At 40.8% G+C, this 20,896-nt stretch overlaps 1 protein-coding gene across 1 annotated transcript in view; it reads right to left on the bottom strand.

Annotated features, from left to right (window-relative positions):
- Positions 1-4,394: 4,394 nt before the first annotated feature.
- Positions 4,395-20,896, bottom strand: part of LOC119485102 (ras and Rab interactor 2-like) — a 53,281-nt gene continuing 36,779 nt past the window's right edge. The window contains 7 exon segments of the mRNA XM_037764408.1: positions 4,395-4,671; positions 4,673-4,897; positions 5,242-5,405; positions 8,063-8,194; positions 8,419-8,644; positions 9,439-9,521; positions 16,707-18,143. Coding sequence (XP_037620336.1) covers positions 4,570-4,671; positions 4,673-4,897; positions 5,242-5,405; positions 8,063-8,194; positions 8,419-8,644; positions 9,439-9,521; positions 16,707-18,143 — 2,369 coding nt within the window. The 3' untranslated portion in view covers positions 4,395-4,569.

The following is a 20,896-nucleotide window of genomic DNA, read 5'->3' as shown; positions in this document are numbered from 1 at the left end:
AGCCTATTTACACTAAAATATAGTTTAACCATCATACATGACGCACACTGACATTAATCGATCATAAACCCACAGCAGCTGATATACACCGTTATACACAACAAAAACGGCTCATAGGTGCTATTAGGCTAATTCAAAAATACTGAGAAATTTGGTGGCATTACCTCCCTAGGTGGAGAGTAGTTTCTCTTAAAGCTAAAGTAGGGAAGATTGGAGCAAATATGATTAAAAAAAGTTATTTTTATAAAACGGTATACCGTGACAGTAGTACATGAGACAGGTAACCTGAAAAAAAATCATGTGTCCTCTGTCCTCCTAACGGCATCTGCAAGATTTCACAGACCGGAGGAAAACAAGCAGTAAGAGCTGATCTGAGGTCTGCTGTCCAACTGCTGTCTATAAGGGCTGGCTGTCAATCATTCGCAAACTCCGACCAAACGGTCAAACTAGGCAGCGCTGATCAAATATGAATCAATATTCTGTTACTGTAATGCCTATTAATCTCAAGTATTTTCAGAATCATCTTGTAGTGTACTGTTTAGCTGTAAAATGAGAAAGTTTGTAACCTGGCAGCCATGTTGAAATCAGTTGAGGAGGTGCAGAAGTCTAGTTATCTCTCAGAACACTTGAATTACAATATGCTGAAAGGTTATTATGGGATTTTTACCCAATGATGCCACAAAAATTGTTTCCTACTGCAGCTTCAATGCTATTGATTTATCCTCAGGCTTTGACACAAGGATGACTCTTTATCATGTACCAAAGTGTGATGTAACCATGTAACCACCTCACCATGTTTTCATCATTACTAAATGACTTTCACCTTCTTTGTTCTAGTTTGAACAAATTTTGTTTCATTCGCTGCCACAAGTGAGCTCCATTTCAAAGATTAGTAGCTTGGCCCATTGTTTGTCTCACTTTCTAAACTTTACTTTGGTAGACTCAAGTTAGAGTAAGACTAAAGAGGCAGGAGTGATAGTGACCTGGGGTCAGTCGGGGGTTTGGCACTAGAGACCTATGTCATGGGTGTGCTAAAAGTGTGAGAATAACCGGCCATTATGCAGTCAAATGTATTATTACTTATTACAGGAACTGCAGAAAGGCTAGTTTGATGCTCAATAACTCACCAACAGCTCCAGGAAGCTATTCAGCTTGTTGGAACTTAATAAGTCACACAATACCTTATTGTGAATATGGGACTTCATTGTTTGGGCCTGTTTCAATTGGCTGGGAGGGTCAATGTTGTGACAATTCCTGATACATTTTACTGTTTAACACCAACATGTGTGAGGCTCTCTCAAGAATATGTTGAAGAAAACTGTTATTTACATAATCAACACATATTAAGTATGTCTTAATTTGAACCAAAGAAAGCATATTACTTATGATCAGAATGTAAGTATATTCATGCACAAGAACATAAAGAGAAAGAAGGTAATCTTGCCTGTACATGCCAGAAAGTATGCGTAACTAGGATTACTATTGCAACTGGAGATGCAATTAAGAGACTTGGGATGCACCCAGAGGCAGAGAGCACCTCTGTACCAGGAGCACCCTTAGAAGTACAGGCAGGTGTTTCACTTAGCAACAGTTGAAAGGACGCACAATCCATGTCTCTAAATCATACCAATCAGAAGTTTTGCGCCTGATTATTATGGAGGCCCTGAGAGGCAATTGAAAAAAAAGATTCATTTTCTAATGCCCAGTTCACACTACACGACTTTAGCCCTGATTTTCTGCTCCCCGACAGCTTTTGGAGCTCCCCGAGAAATGGCCCAGGACAGAGGCAAATCTGCGTTGGCCTGCCGCTCGCACAGCGGCACTCAAGCGCCATGTGTGAACTGCTCAAAGACGCGAGGCCGAGAGGCTCACCGACGCTAGTCGATGCCTCTCAGACACATTCCAGATATGTAGCATGTTACATATCTGGACCTGTCGGGGACTCCGGCCACGAGCTACAGCCAATGAGAGCGCGAGGCACGGGTTGAGAGGAAACCAGGGGGAGGAGGAGGTCGCCTGTAACAACAGGAACTTACTGCATGTGCTGCATTTCCAACACGGAGCAAAGTTGTCGTTGTACCTAGAGGAATAAATAGTGAAAAAGAGTGTGGAAACCGGTGGAAACAGGCTATTTTGTAAACACGTTCCAACGACATCAGTAATGTGTCTCACGTCTGGTATCACATCATTTACCGTGTATTTCTCGCGTGTGTTGGGAGACCTCATCGGGTTGGTGAAAGTTCTTGTAGTGTTTGACCTGTTGCCGGTCAGTCATGTAGAGTGAGAACCACAACGACTTCAAGACTCCCGATAACGTAGATAAGACAGCAAGTTGTATAATGTGAACAATACAGATATCTGACGTCTTTGAAAGTCATGTCGTGTGAACTTGTGTTTTTGACTTAAGAACAGGTGAAAAAAGGTTTTGACAGGATAATCTTTCTAAGTGCCTTAATTATTTTCCATCTGTAAACAGGTGCACTTAAGCCTCGTGTGGGCGAAATGAGTATTACCACAACAAACACTTTCACTTTCACTTTAACAGATGAAAACAAATTGTAAGGAACTTAAAAGATTATCCTGGCAAAACCTTTTTTTACCTGTTTTTTATGTCATAACACAGGAGAGAAAACAATTCAGATCAAAATAAGAAAATGCGATCACTACCAGAATCTATTTTCTCACTTGCCTCTTGGGGCTTCCGTAGGTTATTAACCAATCAGGAACCAGTAAAGTTTTGTTCTTCTATATCTCAGCGTTTGGCTCCTGGTTATTTAGTTAAAGTTATAGAAGGAAGAAAGAAACACGGCGACAAACAATTCATTTGAATTTATACATCAAACCACAAAAGGGCTCCACAAAGTTTGCCCCATTTAGACCCCTCCAGTATCAGCACCAAATCAGTTTGATTTCTATTATATGTTTTTGAGTTGAAATATGTGTGACTTATGGTGCATTTTGGATTACATCTTAGAGAGCCAGTAAAGGCCTGCTGTTCCTGAGCTGTCAGGGTAATATTATGTCTAAGAATTGACACTTCTCAAAAATAATGACGAAAGATTTCCTGAAAAATAATATTATGTTGGAGTCAGCAAGTAGCCTCGTTTGGAGAGAATTTTATACATTTCCATAGTCAGCTTTGAGCTTTCCATAACAGATGATAGAAACAGTGTTGTTTATAATTGACTTCTGAGAAATAAACTGGCATAAATCCATAAGTCCACTATTGAGTCCAGTACAGAAATATTAAATCAGAATACAAATCCTTTGTGATGAAAAAAATGAAACATTTGAATATAAAAATATTTCTACACAGGCATATAAGCTACAATTGACCAGCAATTGCAGAAAATACACAAGTGTATTATAATAATAAACAAAAAAAACAATCATAACTTTTACAATAGTTAATTTTCCTTTTTAAATCAACATTTTAGCATGAGGTTATTATCTGGGTCATTTTGGCGAAAGCTGACTAATAACTGGATGACAGCTGAAAAGCTTTCAGTAGCATACAGTTATGTTCAATTCCTTTTGAAGGCACCTGGGATAACAGCAGTTAAGGCAAACGTTGGTTACATAAAAATTAAATATTAAACTGTATGACCTCTGCTTTAAGGATGGCATCTGCAACAATCTGAAGAACTTTTCCCCTCCATAATACTGTACTTCACATTCTAAAAATCCTGCAAACCAGCCTCTATACACAATCTGACAATTTCCACTCAGCATACCACCTAACCAATTTAAAGGTCCCATATTGTGCTCATTTTCAGGTTCATACTTGTATTTTGTGTTCCTACTACAATATGTTTACATGCTGTAATGTTCAAAAACTCCTTTATTTAACTACATATTGTCAGCCTGAATTTGCCTGTATTTACCTTCTGTCTTACACGCTCCGTTTTAGCGCATTTTGACGGAATTGCGTTGCTAGGCAACAGCTTGGGTCCATGTTTACTTCCTGTCAGCTGAAGACATTCACATACACTGCAACCAGGAATAAACTGGGACACATTTAGAATGTTTACGTTTAAAACTGTGTAAAGGGTCTAAATATTGTATATTTGTGACATCACAAATGGACAGAAATCCTAACGGGCTTGTTTCAAAACGCAGTTTCTGAATACGGGCTGTGTATTTATCTGTGGATTGAGCATTTCAATACTTTCACAGTATTTATATAGGACTTAAGCCGGCTTTATAATAAAAAAAACATGAAAATCGCACTTTTTTACAATATGGGACCTTTAAGATTCTTAGCCTTTCTGACCCAAATCTGAGCCACTGTCTTGAGGTGTTTGAGTGAAAAACCTGCACTTTCCACAGTTCATCCTACCTTTCAGTGGTTCCTTATCAAAATAAATCACTTTCATCATTTCCATGGCATCATATTTGATCAAAGACACTTTTATATCCGCCTCAATATGCCAATATACAGCTTGGTTTCTGTTTCCATTCAGACATCCTCAAATCTATATACTAAATCTACAAGCACCACCAGAATACCACAAAATAGAACTATTGTTTAGGATCATCAAGTGCAGCAAGCTGTTATATTCTCCTGCTCTATTCAACTTGAAGGCAGTTTCCATTGTGCATGATGGCAGGGATACAGAGGTTAAGGTTAGCTACCCTCCTGTAGACAAAGTGGAAGACGTGGTGCAAGGGGCCGGCTGTGGAGCTCGACTTTGATCCGTTGAGGGTGTGTGTCCGGGGCGAGTTGCTGGCTGGTGTCCTCAGTGACCAGAAACAGTGCGTAGGTGTCAGGGTCCGGGATCTTGAACTTGTAAGCGCAGAGTGAGCAGACCTCCTCTGTGGTTGTGTAAGGGTGGACGATTAGGGTTTTTGCCGTGCAGCCTGTGTCCACTTTCTGCAGGGCTACGCGGAGATAGTTCTACAGAGAGAAACCAAAAGTTAACATTCGATAGAGAATCTCCACAGGCATTACTGATGAGTCAAACATGCAGGCAGTAAAAGAACAAAAACATGCAGTTACAGCCACAGAAAGAAATCACATGCATGTTGTTAAATGTTTCACTAGAGGGCGCTTTCTACTAAAAAAAAAAAACGGATCCAGATCCACATGCTGTGACGTTAGTAGGAAGTGTAGATATATTCCTTTCCACTGACGAGGGCCGGAACACAGCACCTTTCATGCTGTTTGGATTTATATGGAATTGGTACAACTTAGACTCACTGCCTGAATGTTCAAGGTGGGGTTCAGGTCAGGCGTGATACCTGGAAGTCGTCCACAGTCGGCGCTGACCGCTGGGTGGTGCGCCGTCTGTGCCACTGGTGCAGAGTGTTCCTGGCCTCGGAGCTCAGCACCCGGGCCGCCTGCTCCTCCTGGAAGTTCCTGATGAGAGCCATGGCTCCGTACGCGCTGGTCAGGTAGTAGCCCCCTGAGCGGTAGAGAGGAGGAAGAGGTGTATGAGGATGGATGGGGAAAAGGAAACAGAACAGAGATAGTTCTCTAGAAATGAAACCAGTTGACATTATGTAAGAAGTTATCAAGAAGTGAACACTTCCTCCTATGGAATGGAAATGAATCAGACGAAGAATAGGCATTTTCCAATTAATCAATTTTACAATGAGCTCACTGTACGTGCGTGCCAGACAGGTTGACGCTGATAGGAAAATATTTAGTTCTGGGAGGGGTCAGCCGGCTTTTCCTCTGAACCTGCTCCAACCCATTCAACTCAGACAACGACTGGAATTTCCTACTAATGTCAAGAGGACTTTTCCTTCCTTTTTATGCGTCTGAAGCTCGTGCACAGAACCTTTCTGGTAAACTCGACTCAGCTGAGATGGCCCTGGTAGAAGACCCGTGTTGGACTGGTAAAGAAAAATGTAATCTCAAAATAAAAAAATAAATAAAAAAAAGTGTGAAAATTACTTCAACTTCAAGAAAACTTTTCCAGAAAAAAAAAAAAAATCTTGCGCATTTATTTCAAGAGCAGCTGATAATAGAAATATCCTAACAGACTTAAAGCTGCAGTAAATGGAGCAAATATGATTTAAAAAAAGTTATTTTTATATATTTTTATATTCTGACAGCAGTGCATGAGACAGGTAATCTGAATAAATCTTGTCCCTCTGTGTCTTCCGGTGTCCTCCGGTGCTCCTAACGGCATCTGCAAGATTTCACAGAACGGAGGAAAACAACCAGTCAGAGCCGATCTGGAGACTGCCGTCCAGCTGCCGTCTATGAGGACTTTTTGCTCACTGATGCCTACTGAAGCTTTAACAGACTTAACAGTGGACATTGATGGTGTTGGTACTGCATACACTACATTCCAGAGAGCTTTAGGGCTGAATTCTGTCAAATGTAAAGTCTGTGATGTAACTACTTAGTCACACAGTTTGTAGTTTGTGTGTCATACTGACCTATAAGTGCTCAGTAGACCCTCAAAGTGAGACAATGTAACTTACAAATGAAAAGTTGAATTCATAAGCAAGAAATGCTTATGTTAGCTAAATTTAAAGGTCCTATATCATGCTAATTTCCAGGTTCTTACTTGTATTTTGTGTTTCTACTAGAACATGTTTACATGCTGTAGTGTTAAAAAAACAACGTTATTTTCTTCATACTGTCAGCCTGAATATACCTGTATTTACCCTCTGTCTGAAACGCTCCGTTTTAGTGCATTTCAACGAAGGAAATTCAAGGAAATAAGGAAATAAACTGGGACACATTTAGAATGTTTACATTTAAAACCGTGTAATGGTCTAAATATTGTATATTTGTGACATCACAAATATACAATATTTAGACCATTACACGGCTTGTTTCAAACGCACAATTTCTGAATATGGGCCGTGTGTATTTCTCCGTATATTGAGCGTTTTGATAGTTTAACAGTATTTATACAGCAGTTAAACCTGCTTTATAATATAAAAGACAGGAAAATCTCACTTTTTACGATATGGGACCTTTAACTACAAACTGCTGTGCAACTGACATGATTGAGTTGACTTAATAACTCCTCACTACTTGTGCTAATGTTACCATTATCCTGTCATTAAGTGCCACCTGTGGCCTAAGCAAATGTCACACAGCTCTGCTTTAAAACCAAGCAAAACTAACACATAACCAGTATAATAGCTAAAGCTGGCCTAAAATAACCTGGCAGTTTTATTTCTGTGACAGAGTTTGACAGAAAAAAAAGATGACAGTGTTGCAACATTCAAACTAGAATAAAATCAATTTGTTCAAATTACTAAATGATGAAATTCTGAATTTTAATCTCTTGCTCTAAAAGAAATGAAAGGGATTGCAAAGATTGCATCTCTTCACCTGTAGACCTCAAAAAAGCCTGAAAATATGCTAAACTGAACCTACATTTCATCTTTGACCCATCTAGTACTTTGATCCGTTATTTATGTAAAAATACTGATTAGAGCAGCTTTAAGAAGGAACAGGAGGCATATACGGTGCATCCATAAACCTTACATTACTCAGTGTTGATCACTACATGAACCTAATACTGTGACAGGGGATTGTGACAGTTGGGAAAAAATATCCTCTGACGTGAAGATGTCTAATATGTGACCCTCGCCCTTAATCTCTCTTGATATGAACCATTTCCAACCATTTAACTGGAGATGTGCCTTCTGTTGACGCACAGTTAAAGGGGCTGTATGTAAGTTTTTACACATATAAATGTTTATAAATTGTATTTTATTGCCAATGTGTGAACAGGTTGTAACTTAACCTAAAAAATGAGACCTGTGACTTTCTGGGTTTCTTCTATCAGCCTGTAGACTGCTTTAATGTGAAGAACCCGGACATTTTTTTCCGGAATAATCCAACGGATGTGACGTCATGCGCTCTCACGAGTGCCTGTATTTTTCAGCTTCGCTACAGGGCTAACAGCGCGCAACCACAACTAGTGTTTCGGTTAGAAATAGAGTCTCCTAACGCCAACAAACGACCAGCCACCACCACAACTCAGACTCTGACACAAACTCCACGGAAGCACAAAAAAACAAAGTTATATCTAGTGAAGGGAGAAGAAGGTCATGAATGACTGATATGGAGCAAACCAACAGGACCTACCCTCTCCTTGCAGCAGAGACGGGTCCAGCAGCTCCATCATGTACTGGATCTCTGTGTCCAGCTGAGGCATGTCACACTGGGCCAACACATAAGTCAGCATGGGCAGGAAGTCATCAGCACCGAACATCCTCCCTGGTAGGAAGCAGACAAAGAGCAGTGAGACAGGTAGGTGTGGTGGTCACCACGGGTCGGACAAAGGTCATCGCTGTAAACAGAATCTGAGACTGAAGAATCTGTTTCACAATTTATATTCCATAAAAGAAGACGATACGTCAAAATCAAGCTACCTTACTTTGCAGTATTAGTTTTAGTCTCAGGCTTTCTGTCATATACAGGGTAAAAAAACTTCTCCTTACCTGAGTTATCCTGCATGATGGTATAGATGAGTTTACACACACGCAGCAGCAATGAGACCTTCTTCTCAGGGGAGTACATCTTCCTCATGTTTAGGAACTTGTGGCGGATCTTCTCGATAGCCAGGGGGTCAGGAGGCACAGCTCCGTCCACCCCTAACTCCTGGGGCCTCTTGGCCTTAGCCAGGGCCAGGTTCTCCTTCAGCTGCTGCAAAGCTCCGCTGCTCACCTGTAGAGAGCAACAAACTGAGTTGGTATGGTGAGGTTCATTTCACAAAACTGGGGAAAAACAGTTTAACGGTCTAACTCCACAATCCAGTACTACAATGTTCACAGCACGTTTTCAGTAATTATTTTCCAACATTTATAATGTGTTTAGAAAAAAATCTCTGAATTTCCTTTACAGTAAATGTAGCAAAATTATATTAAAAGTAAATGTAGCCATTAATCAATTGATAAAATGTGACATAAATTGATATTTCTGTTTAATTTGCTTTGCATTAATTCCCTTATTTATCTACTCTTCTGATTCGTTTTCCATTTTATTTATTTATGTATTTATTTTTATTATTTTAAAAATTACTTTATTTATTTTTTGCATTTTTCATTATTTATTTATGTTTGCATTTATTTTATATTTATTTTTAAATGGATGTATTTCTTAATGTTTTTATGCATTTATTTATTTCTGCACGATTTTCCCTTTGCATTTCATCCCTTATTTAGTTCCCAAAACTTATTTATTTATGTTTAGGGAAAATTAAACAAAAAAGTAAATATTTTATTTATTGATTGATTGATTTTTGATTTTGGCAGGTTCTGTCTTCCATATCTTATCTCCTCTTTTGGGGATGTGATTTCTTTTCTTCTTTTGAATAAAGTGATCCTTATCTAGCTAAGAAAAATATAATTTTCTTATGATAGTGTGACTGTGAACTAGTGAATTAATGATATTGTGAAATAGGATAGTACAACATCCAACCAGTAACCTTGCAGGATAACAAGATTTCACTTATCTCTTACCTGGAAGTCATATAAAGCCACCTCGATCACACTCTTCAGAGGCTTAAGGACACACTTGTGCATGGCCTTCTCTAGCACCTGGTCTGTAGAAGATGACAGTAACACACACACAGACCACAGGTAAATGAGAAACAGATGTGTTTGATTGTTAACACACACCAATAGATCAAGAAATCATTAATTCCTCAAGCAAACAATCGACTAAACTTTTACAACTGAAAGTGAATCATTACCTAATGTGTAAGATCAATGACAGGTCAACCAATGACAACTGCTCTTTCAGCTACTATAAATGTTGTAAACAACAATTACTGTAAATAAAGAAGGTCAAAGAACTCCGTTTGGTCATCTAAACATGTTATCACATTATAAAAATGACATTCAAAGTTTTACAAAGTCAGCTGACAGCCCAACCCAGACCATAACAATGACATAAACACTAAAATGAGATTAAAGGGATAGTTTAGATTTTTTGAAGTGGGGTTGTATGAGGTCTTTATCCGTAGTCAGTGTATTACCTACAGTAGGTGACGGTCAGCACGCCCCCAGTTGGGATATAAACTATGGAGAAGTACCTCATACAACCCCACTTCAAAAAATCTGAACTATCCCTTTAACCTCGGAGAACCTAAATCTCATCAGCTAATGATGGGGTCCAAAATGTAAAAGGACCACACACACATCTCTCTGTGGTCCTTGTGCAGCTGGTTATCAAGGTAGCGAGTATTTGAGTGAAGTGATTCAGACTACTGCTGCTGACCAGAGGCTAACGTTGTGATGCTAACGCATGCTAACTGCTATCAGTCACACCGGAGGAGTGGATGGGCCACGGCTCCAATGTTTGAAATTTGGACTGCTGTTACCCATTTTAAAACGCTAGCTGTCAGTGCTACACATTGATCCTTTAAGTACAAATTCATAGGCCTACACCTAATTATCCCAAAAATGTCCTTTATATTCCACTGAAATACAGTCACAGATCATTACAGTAAAGTGGTCATCAGGGCCTGTTAAAGGATAAGGCTGGCTTTCTTTTGTGTTTGTCTTATCGTCAACAACTCCCATGAAATCACTAAAAAACGCAAGAATGTGTTAGTCCATCTGTTCATATTCTCTGACTTCCCTACCCTGTCTGTGTCTCTCAGCCTCAGGCCCATTCATTCCTGCTGAGGATGTAAATCCTTGAAAGGGGTCACATATAGTATACTATATATATGTATATATATATATATATATATATATATATACATATATATATATATATATATATGTATTTATATATATAGTTTTAATTTGATTCAAAAAGGCCAGTCCATCACAGTACTTAGCAAACGTTTCTCAGACAGGAGTCCACCATTCCTGCAGAAGATTAATACTGGTAGTCACTGATAGTTTCCTGCATTTCTCCTGCATCTGTTTCTAGAATGGTAAACGTACAGTAAGAGCCAAAGTTTTAAAAACATTTCGTTAAAATGTAGCGAATCAAATCTGAATTCCTGGTTTTCAACAACTTTAAGCAACAAAAGTAATTAATAGCTGACCTCAAAGTCTGATTAGATTAGATATTTGCTTTATTTACTGTAGTTAAGGGCCACCTGAATGTTAAAGGGGAACAATGGCCATTTTTAAAACATTAATATTACTCTGGAGGCTATATAACATGACAGAAAAAATACTGCATGTACTGCTCATGTACGCGCATATTGCGAGGACGTACCGGAAAACAACGAGGCAGCAGCATCGTCACGGTAAACAGCAACTGCCTGTCAGTGATGATTTGAATGAAGTATAGAATTTCAACAACATTTGCTATATAAATAAACGTGCTGTCACTTTCTGAATCTATTTTATATTGACAATAAACTAGGGCTGTCAAGGTTAACGTGATAATAGCACATTAACGCTAAATCCTTTAATGCCACCAATTTCTTAACGTAATTTGTGATTTTTAGGTTTTACTAGGCTCAGTCTTAAAGCTAGAGTGAATATATTGGCATCATATGAAACTAGAGAAACCTAATGAATCCATTGGTAAAACCATGTAATACTAGCTTGTGATGAAGGAGGTTAAATAACGCTCCAAAGTTACGCTAAATTTTGGTTGAGGAAAAACTGTCATGGGCATTTTCAAAGGGGTCTCTTGACCTCTGACCTCCAGATATGTGAATGTAAATGGGTTCTATGGGTACCCACAAGTCTCCCCTTACAAACATGCCCACTTTATGATAATCACATGCAGTTTGGGGCAAGTCATAGTCAAGTCAGCACACTGACACACTGACAGCTGTTGTTGCCTGTTGGGTTCCATGTTATGATTTGAGCATATTTTTATGCTAAATGCAGTACCTGTGAGGGTTTCTGGACAATATCTGTCAGTGTTTTGTGTTGTTAATTGATTTCCAATAATGAATATATACATACATTTGCATAAAGCAGCATATTTGTCCACACCCATGTTGATAAGAGTATTAAATACTTGACAAATCTCCCTTTAAGGTACATTTTGAACAGATAAAAAAAAGTGTGATTCATTTGCAATTAATCGCAATTAACTATGGACAATTGCGATTAAATATTTGAATCGATTGACAGCCCTACAATAAAGTCCTGTATTTATGGAATTAGCTATAGCTAATGCTATCTTACTGTCTAACTAGCTAGCTACCAATATGCCGTGCCTGTCACTAGCATGGTCGCTAACCACGGGATAACCATCACAACATGCGCTGAAATCCTGTCATGGATTTCCCCGTTCCAGTGCATAAAATATAACTACTGGAAAACAAAAGAAGTCAGAAAGATATTGCACTGTTTCCCTGTCTTATAAGTGTTTATTGTTGATATAAAATAGGTTCAGAAACTGACAGCATATTTATTTATATTGCAAATGTTGAAATTATATACTTCATTCAAATCGCCACTGACAGGCAGTTGCTGTTTACCATGATGGCGCTGCCACCTTGTGTTTCAAAATGTCCGTTGTTCCCCTTTAAGTACATGCTCTTTGAAGTTAGAGTCTAAGCTTGAGTCTGACCTTGACAAATCACACCTGGAACCCTATTCAAAAGGCACAGCATTCATTCAGCTAGCATGCAGTACAAATGTGTACTTTGGACCTCTACAATGGCTCCGTCTGTACCTCGGACCTACGTACATAGGCTTCAAATAATTTCCTGCCTACCTCAACTATGTACAGCATGTCACATTTACACAATTGTGTCTTATTGTTCTCTGGCAACACTAACACAACTATTCATGCACAAGGAATGCCCAGCCTCCAGGCAGTGTTTATGCAATGAGCTGCACAGAATCAAATGCACGTTTTGCATCAGCGTAAATAAGCGAGCGTGCACATACAAGAATCCAGTTCTTGTGGAAAAATGTCTGACTTTATGGTGAGTCAGAGGAACACCACAGGAGCACCGGGTGAAATGTGCTGCACTTACACTACAGCACTCTGAAAACAACACTGAACTCCATTCAGAAAACAAGCATTTTAAAAGCTGTTTGCTTGTCGTCTTGTGGGCGGACCTGACAAAGCATGAATTCAGACTTTTTACAAATCGGCATCATTATGTAGTTATTTCGGCATCCTTTTGATCTGTTTATTGCGATTTAATAACCACACAATCTGTTTATTTCGGGTTCATACCACAGTAGCGACGTGTGGCTTGCTAGATACAGTTGGTGCACTGGCACTGTCTGTGAATACAGCGCGCCGCCGAGTGATGCTGTGAACCCAGACACGACGGCGTTTGGTTTTCCGACATATCTGGGACTTCCACAGCATGTACAAAGCAGCAACAGTGGTTATTTCTTCCGTGGTTGATGGTGGAAATGGCGGAAAGAAAATGTTGTTGGTATCTATGGAGACAAGCGCCTTCTCCTCTAGCGCGAAATGAACACAAATGACCGCAGCGGTCATGCGAGTAAAACAAGGCGAAAATTCACTTCGCTCTTGGTGGGAACGCAGCGTAAGAGACGAGTGTTGAGGGTCGCCTGAGGTAAGGGTTTGGTAGTTCTTTATTGCACACTGCTAAGACTAATAAAGCTGAAGTTCGACAACAAGGGGAGGCCTGAGGTGTTTACAGAGGCTGGATAAATCCGACAGATCCTCGTGTGTACACAAGGAGCGGTACGGAGGCTGTTAAGGACACACAGTCGGACACACTGTAGTATGTACATGTAGGCGCACACACACGCACACATGCACGCACACATATTTTCTGACTGCAGACTTCCTGATTCCCTCCAGAAAGGCTCATTTCCTTTGTATATTGAGCAATGTTTGTTATTGGCCTTTATCTAGACTACAGCCTGTTCAAAAGGCTTCCCTCAACTGCAATAAACTGTAGGAGAGTCTGTGATAAACAAGTGTGCACGCGCAGACAACAACATACACAGCAGCCGGGACATACACTCAAAACTTTAGAAAAACACTCAAAGTCATGTACATGAAATTAATCTTTAAAAATTCGGAGTTTTCTGATTTACATCCCACAAATGACAGCTTTCCTTTTCTCTTCCTTCCCATCCTGTTTGTTCATAACACGGCCAGAAAGTTAGGGTGTGTGTTGTACACCCTCCCTTCACAAACAATAGTTGATGGCTCTACCTGACCTCACAACACCAGATTATAAGTTCAAGGTCCCATATTGTAAAAAGTGAGATTTTCATGTCTTTTACATTATAAAGCAGGTTTAAACTCCTATATAAATACTGTTAAACTATCAAAACGCTCAATATACGGAGAAATACACACAGCCTGTATTCAGAAATTGTGCGTTTGAAACAAGCCGTTAGGAATTCTGTCCATTTGTGATGTCACAAATATACAATATTTAGACCATTACACGGTTTTAAATGTAAACATTCTAAATGTGTCCCAGTTTATTTCCTGTTACAGTGTATGTGAATGACATCAACTGACAGGAAGTAAACATGGACCCAAACTGTTGCTTAGCAACGCAATACCATTGCAATTCCATTGCAATTCCATTGAAATGCAGTTTCAGAGTTTCTGTTTCAGACAGAGTGTAAATACAGGTATATTCAGGCAGACAGTAAGAGGAAAATAATGTGTTTTTTGAACAATACAGCATGTAAACATGTTCTATTAGAAACACAAAATACAAGTATGAACCTGAAAATGAACATGATATGGGACCTTTAAGTATCATAGTTCACTAAAAACTTTGGACTTCTAGCTCCCCTTTTTACTACAAACACAATATTTCTCAGTCTTTCTGTAAACACTGTGAATCATCCTAACGTCACTTCTCTTTTCCTTTTAAACATATTCCGTGGGATGGTAGCATGACGTCAGCCTGCTCGTCCTACTCAGTTTTGTTTTGGTTTTCTAATAGCTGTAATTTCGACACACCTCTTACCATCTAACTTCCCTATTGGTGCGTATATACAGTAGATTTCTCTCATTCTAGTGTCTCTGTAATAGCTTAGATAAAACTAATCACTTCCACGGTTGCTGTATAAAACAACATTTACATTTCTTAACATTTCGCCTCTCCAAAGGGGAACGTCTGTGAGCGTGAGGCGCTTTATGTGCGGATCTGTGGTCCGTTAGCACAACCAGAATGGATCACTTCTCTGTCCCTGAACAAGGCTTTGCTGTTATTGTTTACAATGAACAAGGGGGACGTGAGATGAGTGCAAACACATACTTACATATTCATGCAAATACTCGAGTCCACAATAATCCGTCCCTTTGATAGAGCTGCTCAAACTTTATATTTACAATCATCATGACCTCAGTGGAGCATATCAACAACTTTGATACTATCCAGTGGAATAAGAAGTAGGGATTTCAGTACAATACTTTTTTTGATACCATGTTTTTTCTTTTTTTTCTCCATGCAACTAAAGAAGCCAAAGTTCTTGCATGTAAACTGTTGTCCAAACACAAGCAGCCGTACAGGAATTTTAAATATAATAAGATAGTCAGAGAAACCACATATCTGGCCAAACATTCGCTGCCAGCTTTCAATATTCGTTGCTACGGACACATTTCGGTAGGTAACAAATTGAAGTTAAATACGAAGTAAGCCTAGTACAATTAAATGAAAATTTCTGCTCTTCAAAATGAGCTTCAACTGCACTGCAAGCCTGTGCCAACCAACAGAAGCCAAGAATAACTCACCGAGGCACATCACTCTGGCATTTCTGTAACTCAACACCAGTAATGAGGAAGGCTAATAATGGAAAACTTCAACTAGTACATCGGATTCCCAAGGCTAAACAAGCCTGTCCACTCACTGATCTTCGTCGTGAATGAAGTCATTTTGAATTCCTTTTCTGAAGAAGCAACACTAAAAGAGGTTTTACTTCTCAAATCATACTGGGAAGAAAAAACATGTATCCCACACATGTGCCCACGCATGCACACGCAGATGTTTCACAAAGTCAGGACAGGACAAACAATCCCACCATGCAGACAACAAATCTGTACAAATGTACACAAGTACATTCAAATCCATGGTTTTAAATTAGGGCTGTCAAAGTTAACGCAGTACTAACATGTTAATGCAAATTTGTTTTAACGCCACTAATTTCTTTAACGCATTAACGTGTGATTTTTAGGTTGTAGCACCTCAGTTTTAAAGCTAGAGTGAAGATACTGGTATCATATGAAACTATAAAAACTAAAGAATCCATCGGTACCAACATCCAATGTCATACTAGCTTGTCGTGAACGATGCTAAATAACGCTCCAATCTTATGCTAAATTTTGGTTGAGGAAAAACTGTCATGGCCATTATCAAAGGGGTGCCTTGACCTCTGACCTCCAGATATGTGAATGTAAATGGGTTCTATGGGTACCCACAAGTCTCCCCTTACAAACATGCCCACTTTATGATAATCACATGCAGTTTGGGGCAAGTCATAGTCAAGTCAGCACACTGACACACTGACAGCTGTTGTTGCCTGTTGGGCTGCAGTTTGCCATGTTATGATTTGAGCATATTTCTTTATGCTAAATGCAGTACCTGTGAGGGTTTCTGGACAATATCTGTCATTGGTTTGTGTTGTTAATTGATTTCCAGTAATAAATATATATACAAATTTGCATAAAGCAGCATATTTGCCCACCCCCATGTTGATAAGAGTATTAAATACTTGACAAATCTTCCTTTAAGGTAAATTTTGAACAGATAAAAAAATGTGTGATTAATCGTGATTAACTATGGACAATCAGGTGATTCATCCTGATTAAATACTTGAAAGATATGCAATCTTCTAGGCTGACTTACCGATCTGGTCCTCTGGTATGAGTGACTCTATAGGGGGGTCCAGTTCGGAGCTCTGGCGCAGGTAAGCCTTCATCTGTGTCAAAAACTGCCTGAGAGTCTGCAGAAAATCCATCCCTGAGGTGTGACAGCCTCGGTTCTCCTGAACAAAGCTGATGTAGTCCTGGACCAGGGAGCCAAAGTACGAGCTTTTGTCCCTGGACAGCTCGGCGATCCTTTTCACTGCCCGTCTCTCCGGGGTGATGAGGGAGCTGAGCATTCCGCTCACTTTGCGGAAGCGTCCCTTCAGGGCTCTGGGGAGGATGAAGGAGCCACCACTCAGGCTCACGCCGACCCTTCGCCTCCGCGCTTTGAAGGACGGACGGAGGCGCATTTCTAGGTCCGTCTCCAAACCGACCCCGTAGTCTTCCTCCTCATCTTCTTCCCCGTCCTCGTCGTCTTCGCTACTGTCCTCCACCGGGTCTTGATGGTTAAGCTGTCGGGAGGGGTTCGGGGCCAGGCCCAGGGAGAATCCAGGAGTCTGTGAATATTCCAGTGAGTCAGAGGAGGAAGTAGACATGCTCATGTCACTGAGCCGCTGGCGTCCCCTCTCCTTACGTGTGGACGGACTCCCGGCGTTATTCTCCAGTAGTACAGCAGCAGGGACGGCAGGCGGAGGCTGGCAGGGTGGAAGCTTGGCACGGGACAGAGCCTTGGCGATGGTCTCATCGTCCAGGGCAATGTGACAGCGGTGAGCTTCCAGATCAGGCTTCTTGGGCCTCGGAGGTGGTGGGTTTGAAGGCACAGGGATCGGCGAGCTGGCGGTTTTGGACGGGCTGCTCTGCTTGGTACCCATCGATGGTCGAGCAGGTGCTGGGCGCCTGCTCGGGGACTGTAGTTGCCGTGTAGACACAGCAACGGCCTCTGGCATGCTCTTGGGTCTGGTGGTGGCTGCTGGAGGTCCAGGTGGAGGCGGGGCAGGGCGCCGGCGTGGCATCGAGCGGGGGGGGGGAGGGCGGGGAGGAGGGAGCCGTGATTTGCCGTTCAGCTTGATCTTGTCCACGTGCTGCTCGCTACCCAGGCTGCTGCTGCTTAACGACTCCACGGACGGTTTCCCCGCATTCTCTAGGTCCTCTAGGTTGTTATCGGACTTGTTAGGCGGATCGGACTTGTTAGGCGGATCGTCCTCGCGGCGGCAGTGCCGATGAGTCTGGAGAAACAGGGGGTTGACGAAGCACAGAGGACCGCTGGAGTGTCTCCTCTCCAGATGAAAGGAAGGTGGAGAGGCGTGGGACCGTAGGGTCGGGGGCGCGCTGTCGCAGTGGGCCCCGACGTGTCCCGGATTTGACCCCTCGACCTCCCTGTTCCTGTTTGTTCGCTGGGGGCTGAGGGTACGGCTCAGAGGGCGACAGGGACGGGGGGAAGTGCGACGCTGACTGCACAGGGCAGAGTCCCAGAAGCCTGAAATACACAGACACAGAAACACTCAGAGGCAAACATTAACTAACTTTAAGCCAAGACACATACCTCCTCCTCCTTGGACAAGTCAAGGTCCAGAGAAACGGTAATGTCCTTGAGTCTTCCAAAGATCAGTTAAAGTAAAGGTGAAAAAGAACAAAGACAGCATTCAACTACTTCTCACCAACAGTTCAGATGTTTTTCCTCAAAGTTTTCCTAATGTTTCTTACTCTTTGCCTGTCTTTCTGCTCTTCGTCTTGCTGTGAGTTCAGCCCAGCGTCTCTTGGCTTCGATTCACTGGGTGCCGGCTCACACCCAGAGACACGCAGAGAGGGAGTCGCCCATGCTAATCACAGAGTGGGAGGGCACTAAACACTACACACGGCACACAGTTCCAGTTCCTCCACTCCTTCTTCCTGCTCTGTTTTCCTCCCTCTTAACTTCGACACAGTGCTGTCCTGTAGCTCCCCTAACTGAGTAGTTCTGGGACAATTTTCTGTTGTTTCCTTATCCGATGCGAGGGTCGCACCGTAAAGGACAGAGGGTGTCCTGTATCCTGTACAGATTGTAAAGCCCCCCCCGAGGCAAATTTGTGACTTGTGATTTTGGGCTATACAAATAAAATGAACTTGTTAAATGAAGCTACTGCTGTCAGCAAACCTTACTTATATGATTTTCTCCCTCTTTCTTTTTTTTTTTTTTACATTGACAGTGTGAGTTGAGGACATGTGCTCCCATTTTGATGTTCGTGTGCTGTTCCACTGAATCATTCCATTGTTTGCAGCTATTTGGCACAACGGTTTCCGCATGCTGACACACTCAGCTTTAATAACCACTTGAAAAGAATGATTCTAAGCTATTATATCCTAGCACGTATATGTAGTTACAACACATTGATTTAACCAAACTGAAAAGAACCGGCAACAAATCACACCACTTCAAAATGTGTATGCAGCGATTGCAGCATAAGCCCAGTGATGACTGTTCCCCGCAGGCTAAAAAAGGAAACATTACTCATGTTTGCATTCCTAGGGCAATAAAAAAGCCGGGTCCAGCAGTTTCATATCTCTCATAGTACCTTGGTGTCTGGAGACTGAAATCTGACTGTGGTATTCCTACTAGTCCACGTGAGCGACGATCACCTGACACTGTGGTGTCTGTGTGCAGACTGCAGCAGGTCCAGCACATATAATACTGACTTACCTCAATATACTGTAGGATACTCTGATTCTACAAAGAAGAGCACTGTTTCCTTTGATTTATGATAACATTAATCTGTGATATGACTGAAAAAGGACCTACTATAAATTCTCAGATAAAAGCCGGTATTTAAATAGTGTCTGAGTCTCAAATAATACATTTTGTTTGTGACCAGCACGAACAAAGGCCGGTCACTTATAGGCTGGGTAAAAAGCATTGAAGAAGAGTGAAATTAGCGGTACTGTAATAGCTCACAGTAAATTCAGTGTAATGTACATTTCCACAGCACTAATCCATCCATCTACAACAACAGAGTCATGTCATACTCAACATTCTTCTGCTCTGACTTTTTATTTACCACAAATACTGCTTTCATTCACTAATTAATTCCGATCAGTTCTATTTTTGTGTTAAAGGTCCCATATCGTAAAAAGTGAACATTTTCATGCCTTTTATATTATAAAGCAGGTTCAAGTGCTATATAAATACTGTGAAAGTATCAAAACGCTCAATACACAGAGAAATACACACAGTTCGTATTCAGAAATTGTGCGTTTGAAACAAGCCGTCCATTTGTGATGTCACAAATATACAATATTTAGACCATTTCACAGTTTTAACCGTAAACATTCTAAATGTGTCCCAGTGTGTTTCCTGTTGCAGTGTATGTTAATGCATCAGCTGACAGGAAGTAAACATGGACCCAAACTGTTGCCTAGCAACGCAATTTCCGTTGCAATTCTGTTAAAAATGCACTAAAATGGAGCGTTTCGGACAGAGGGTAAATACAGGTATATTCAACCAGACAGTATGAGGAAAATAAAGTTTTTTAAACATGTTCTAGTAGAATACACAAAATACAAGTATGAACCTGAAAATGAGCATGATATGGGACCTTTAAGTTACTGTCAAATAAAAACTTGACACATCCTGCAGATTTTTCAAACTAAAAGCCTAGCAAGAACAGGAGCAGCTGTATGATGCTGGAGGGCTTTTAATGTGAAGGAAGTTCCTAGTTTCACTGATGGTAGCTCAACAGCAAAAGACAAACAAAACCCAGCAACATTGAAGCAACTAGAAATAATGAATGAATGAAAGAAAACAGTATTTCTGTTAGAGATAAAAGTAGCAGCTCTGTGAGGCTGCACATATAGGCACAGCAGTGCTTTGAGCTAAATGCTAACATTAGAACGCTAACATGCTCACAATGGTGCTATATTTCTGATCTTAAAACAGGTATAATGTTCATCATGTTCATTTCAGTTTTGTGTATAAGCATGCTAAAATTTGCTAATTAGCACTAAACACAATGTATAGCTGAGGCTGATGGGTATGTCATTAGTTTTGCAGGTATTTAGTCATAAACCTGCGTATGGAATGTGTGACAAATTCAACTGTTGACTTGATGATTGCGCTTGAAAAGTTAAGGAAGTTACAATTCATCCTTTTCCCCGGAGTGAAAAAGAAGTCAGCAGGCCAAAGGGGCCTTTTCTTATCGAGTCCCCTTTCTCTGGAATAACCTCCCTGTTGACATCAGACAGTCTGAATCTGTGAAG

The sequence above is a fragment of the Sebastes umbrosus genome, chromosome 3, assembly GCF_015220745.1.
Source record: "Sebastes umbrosus isolate fSebUmb1 chromosome 3, fSebUmb1.pri, whole genome shotgun sequence".
NCBI lineage: Eukaryota > Metazoa > Chordata > Actinopteri > Perciformes > Sebastidae > Sebastes > Sebastes umbrosus.
Note: the sequence above shows the minus strand (reverse complement) of the source record. Positions and strands in the feature narration are given on the sequence as shown.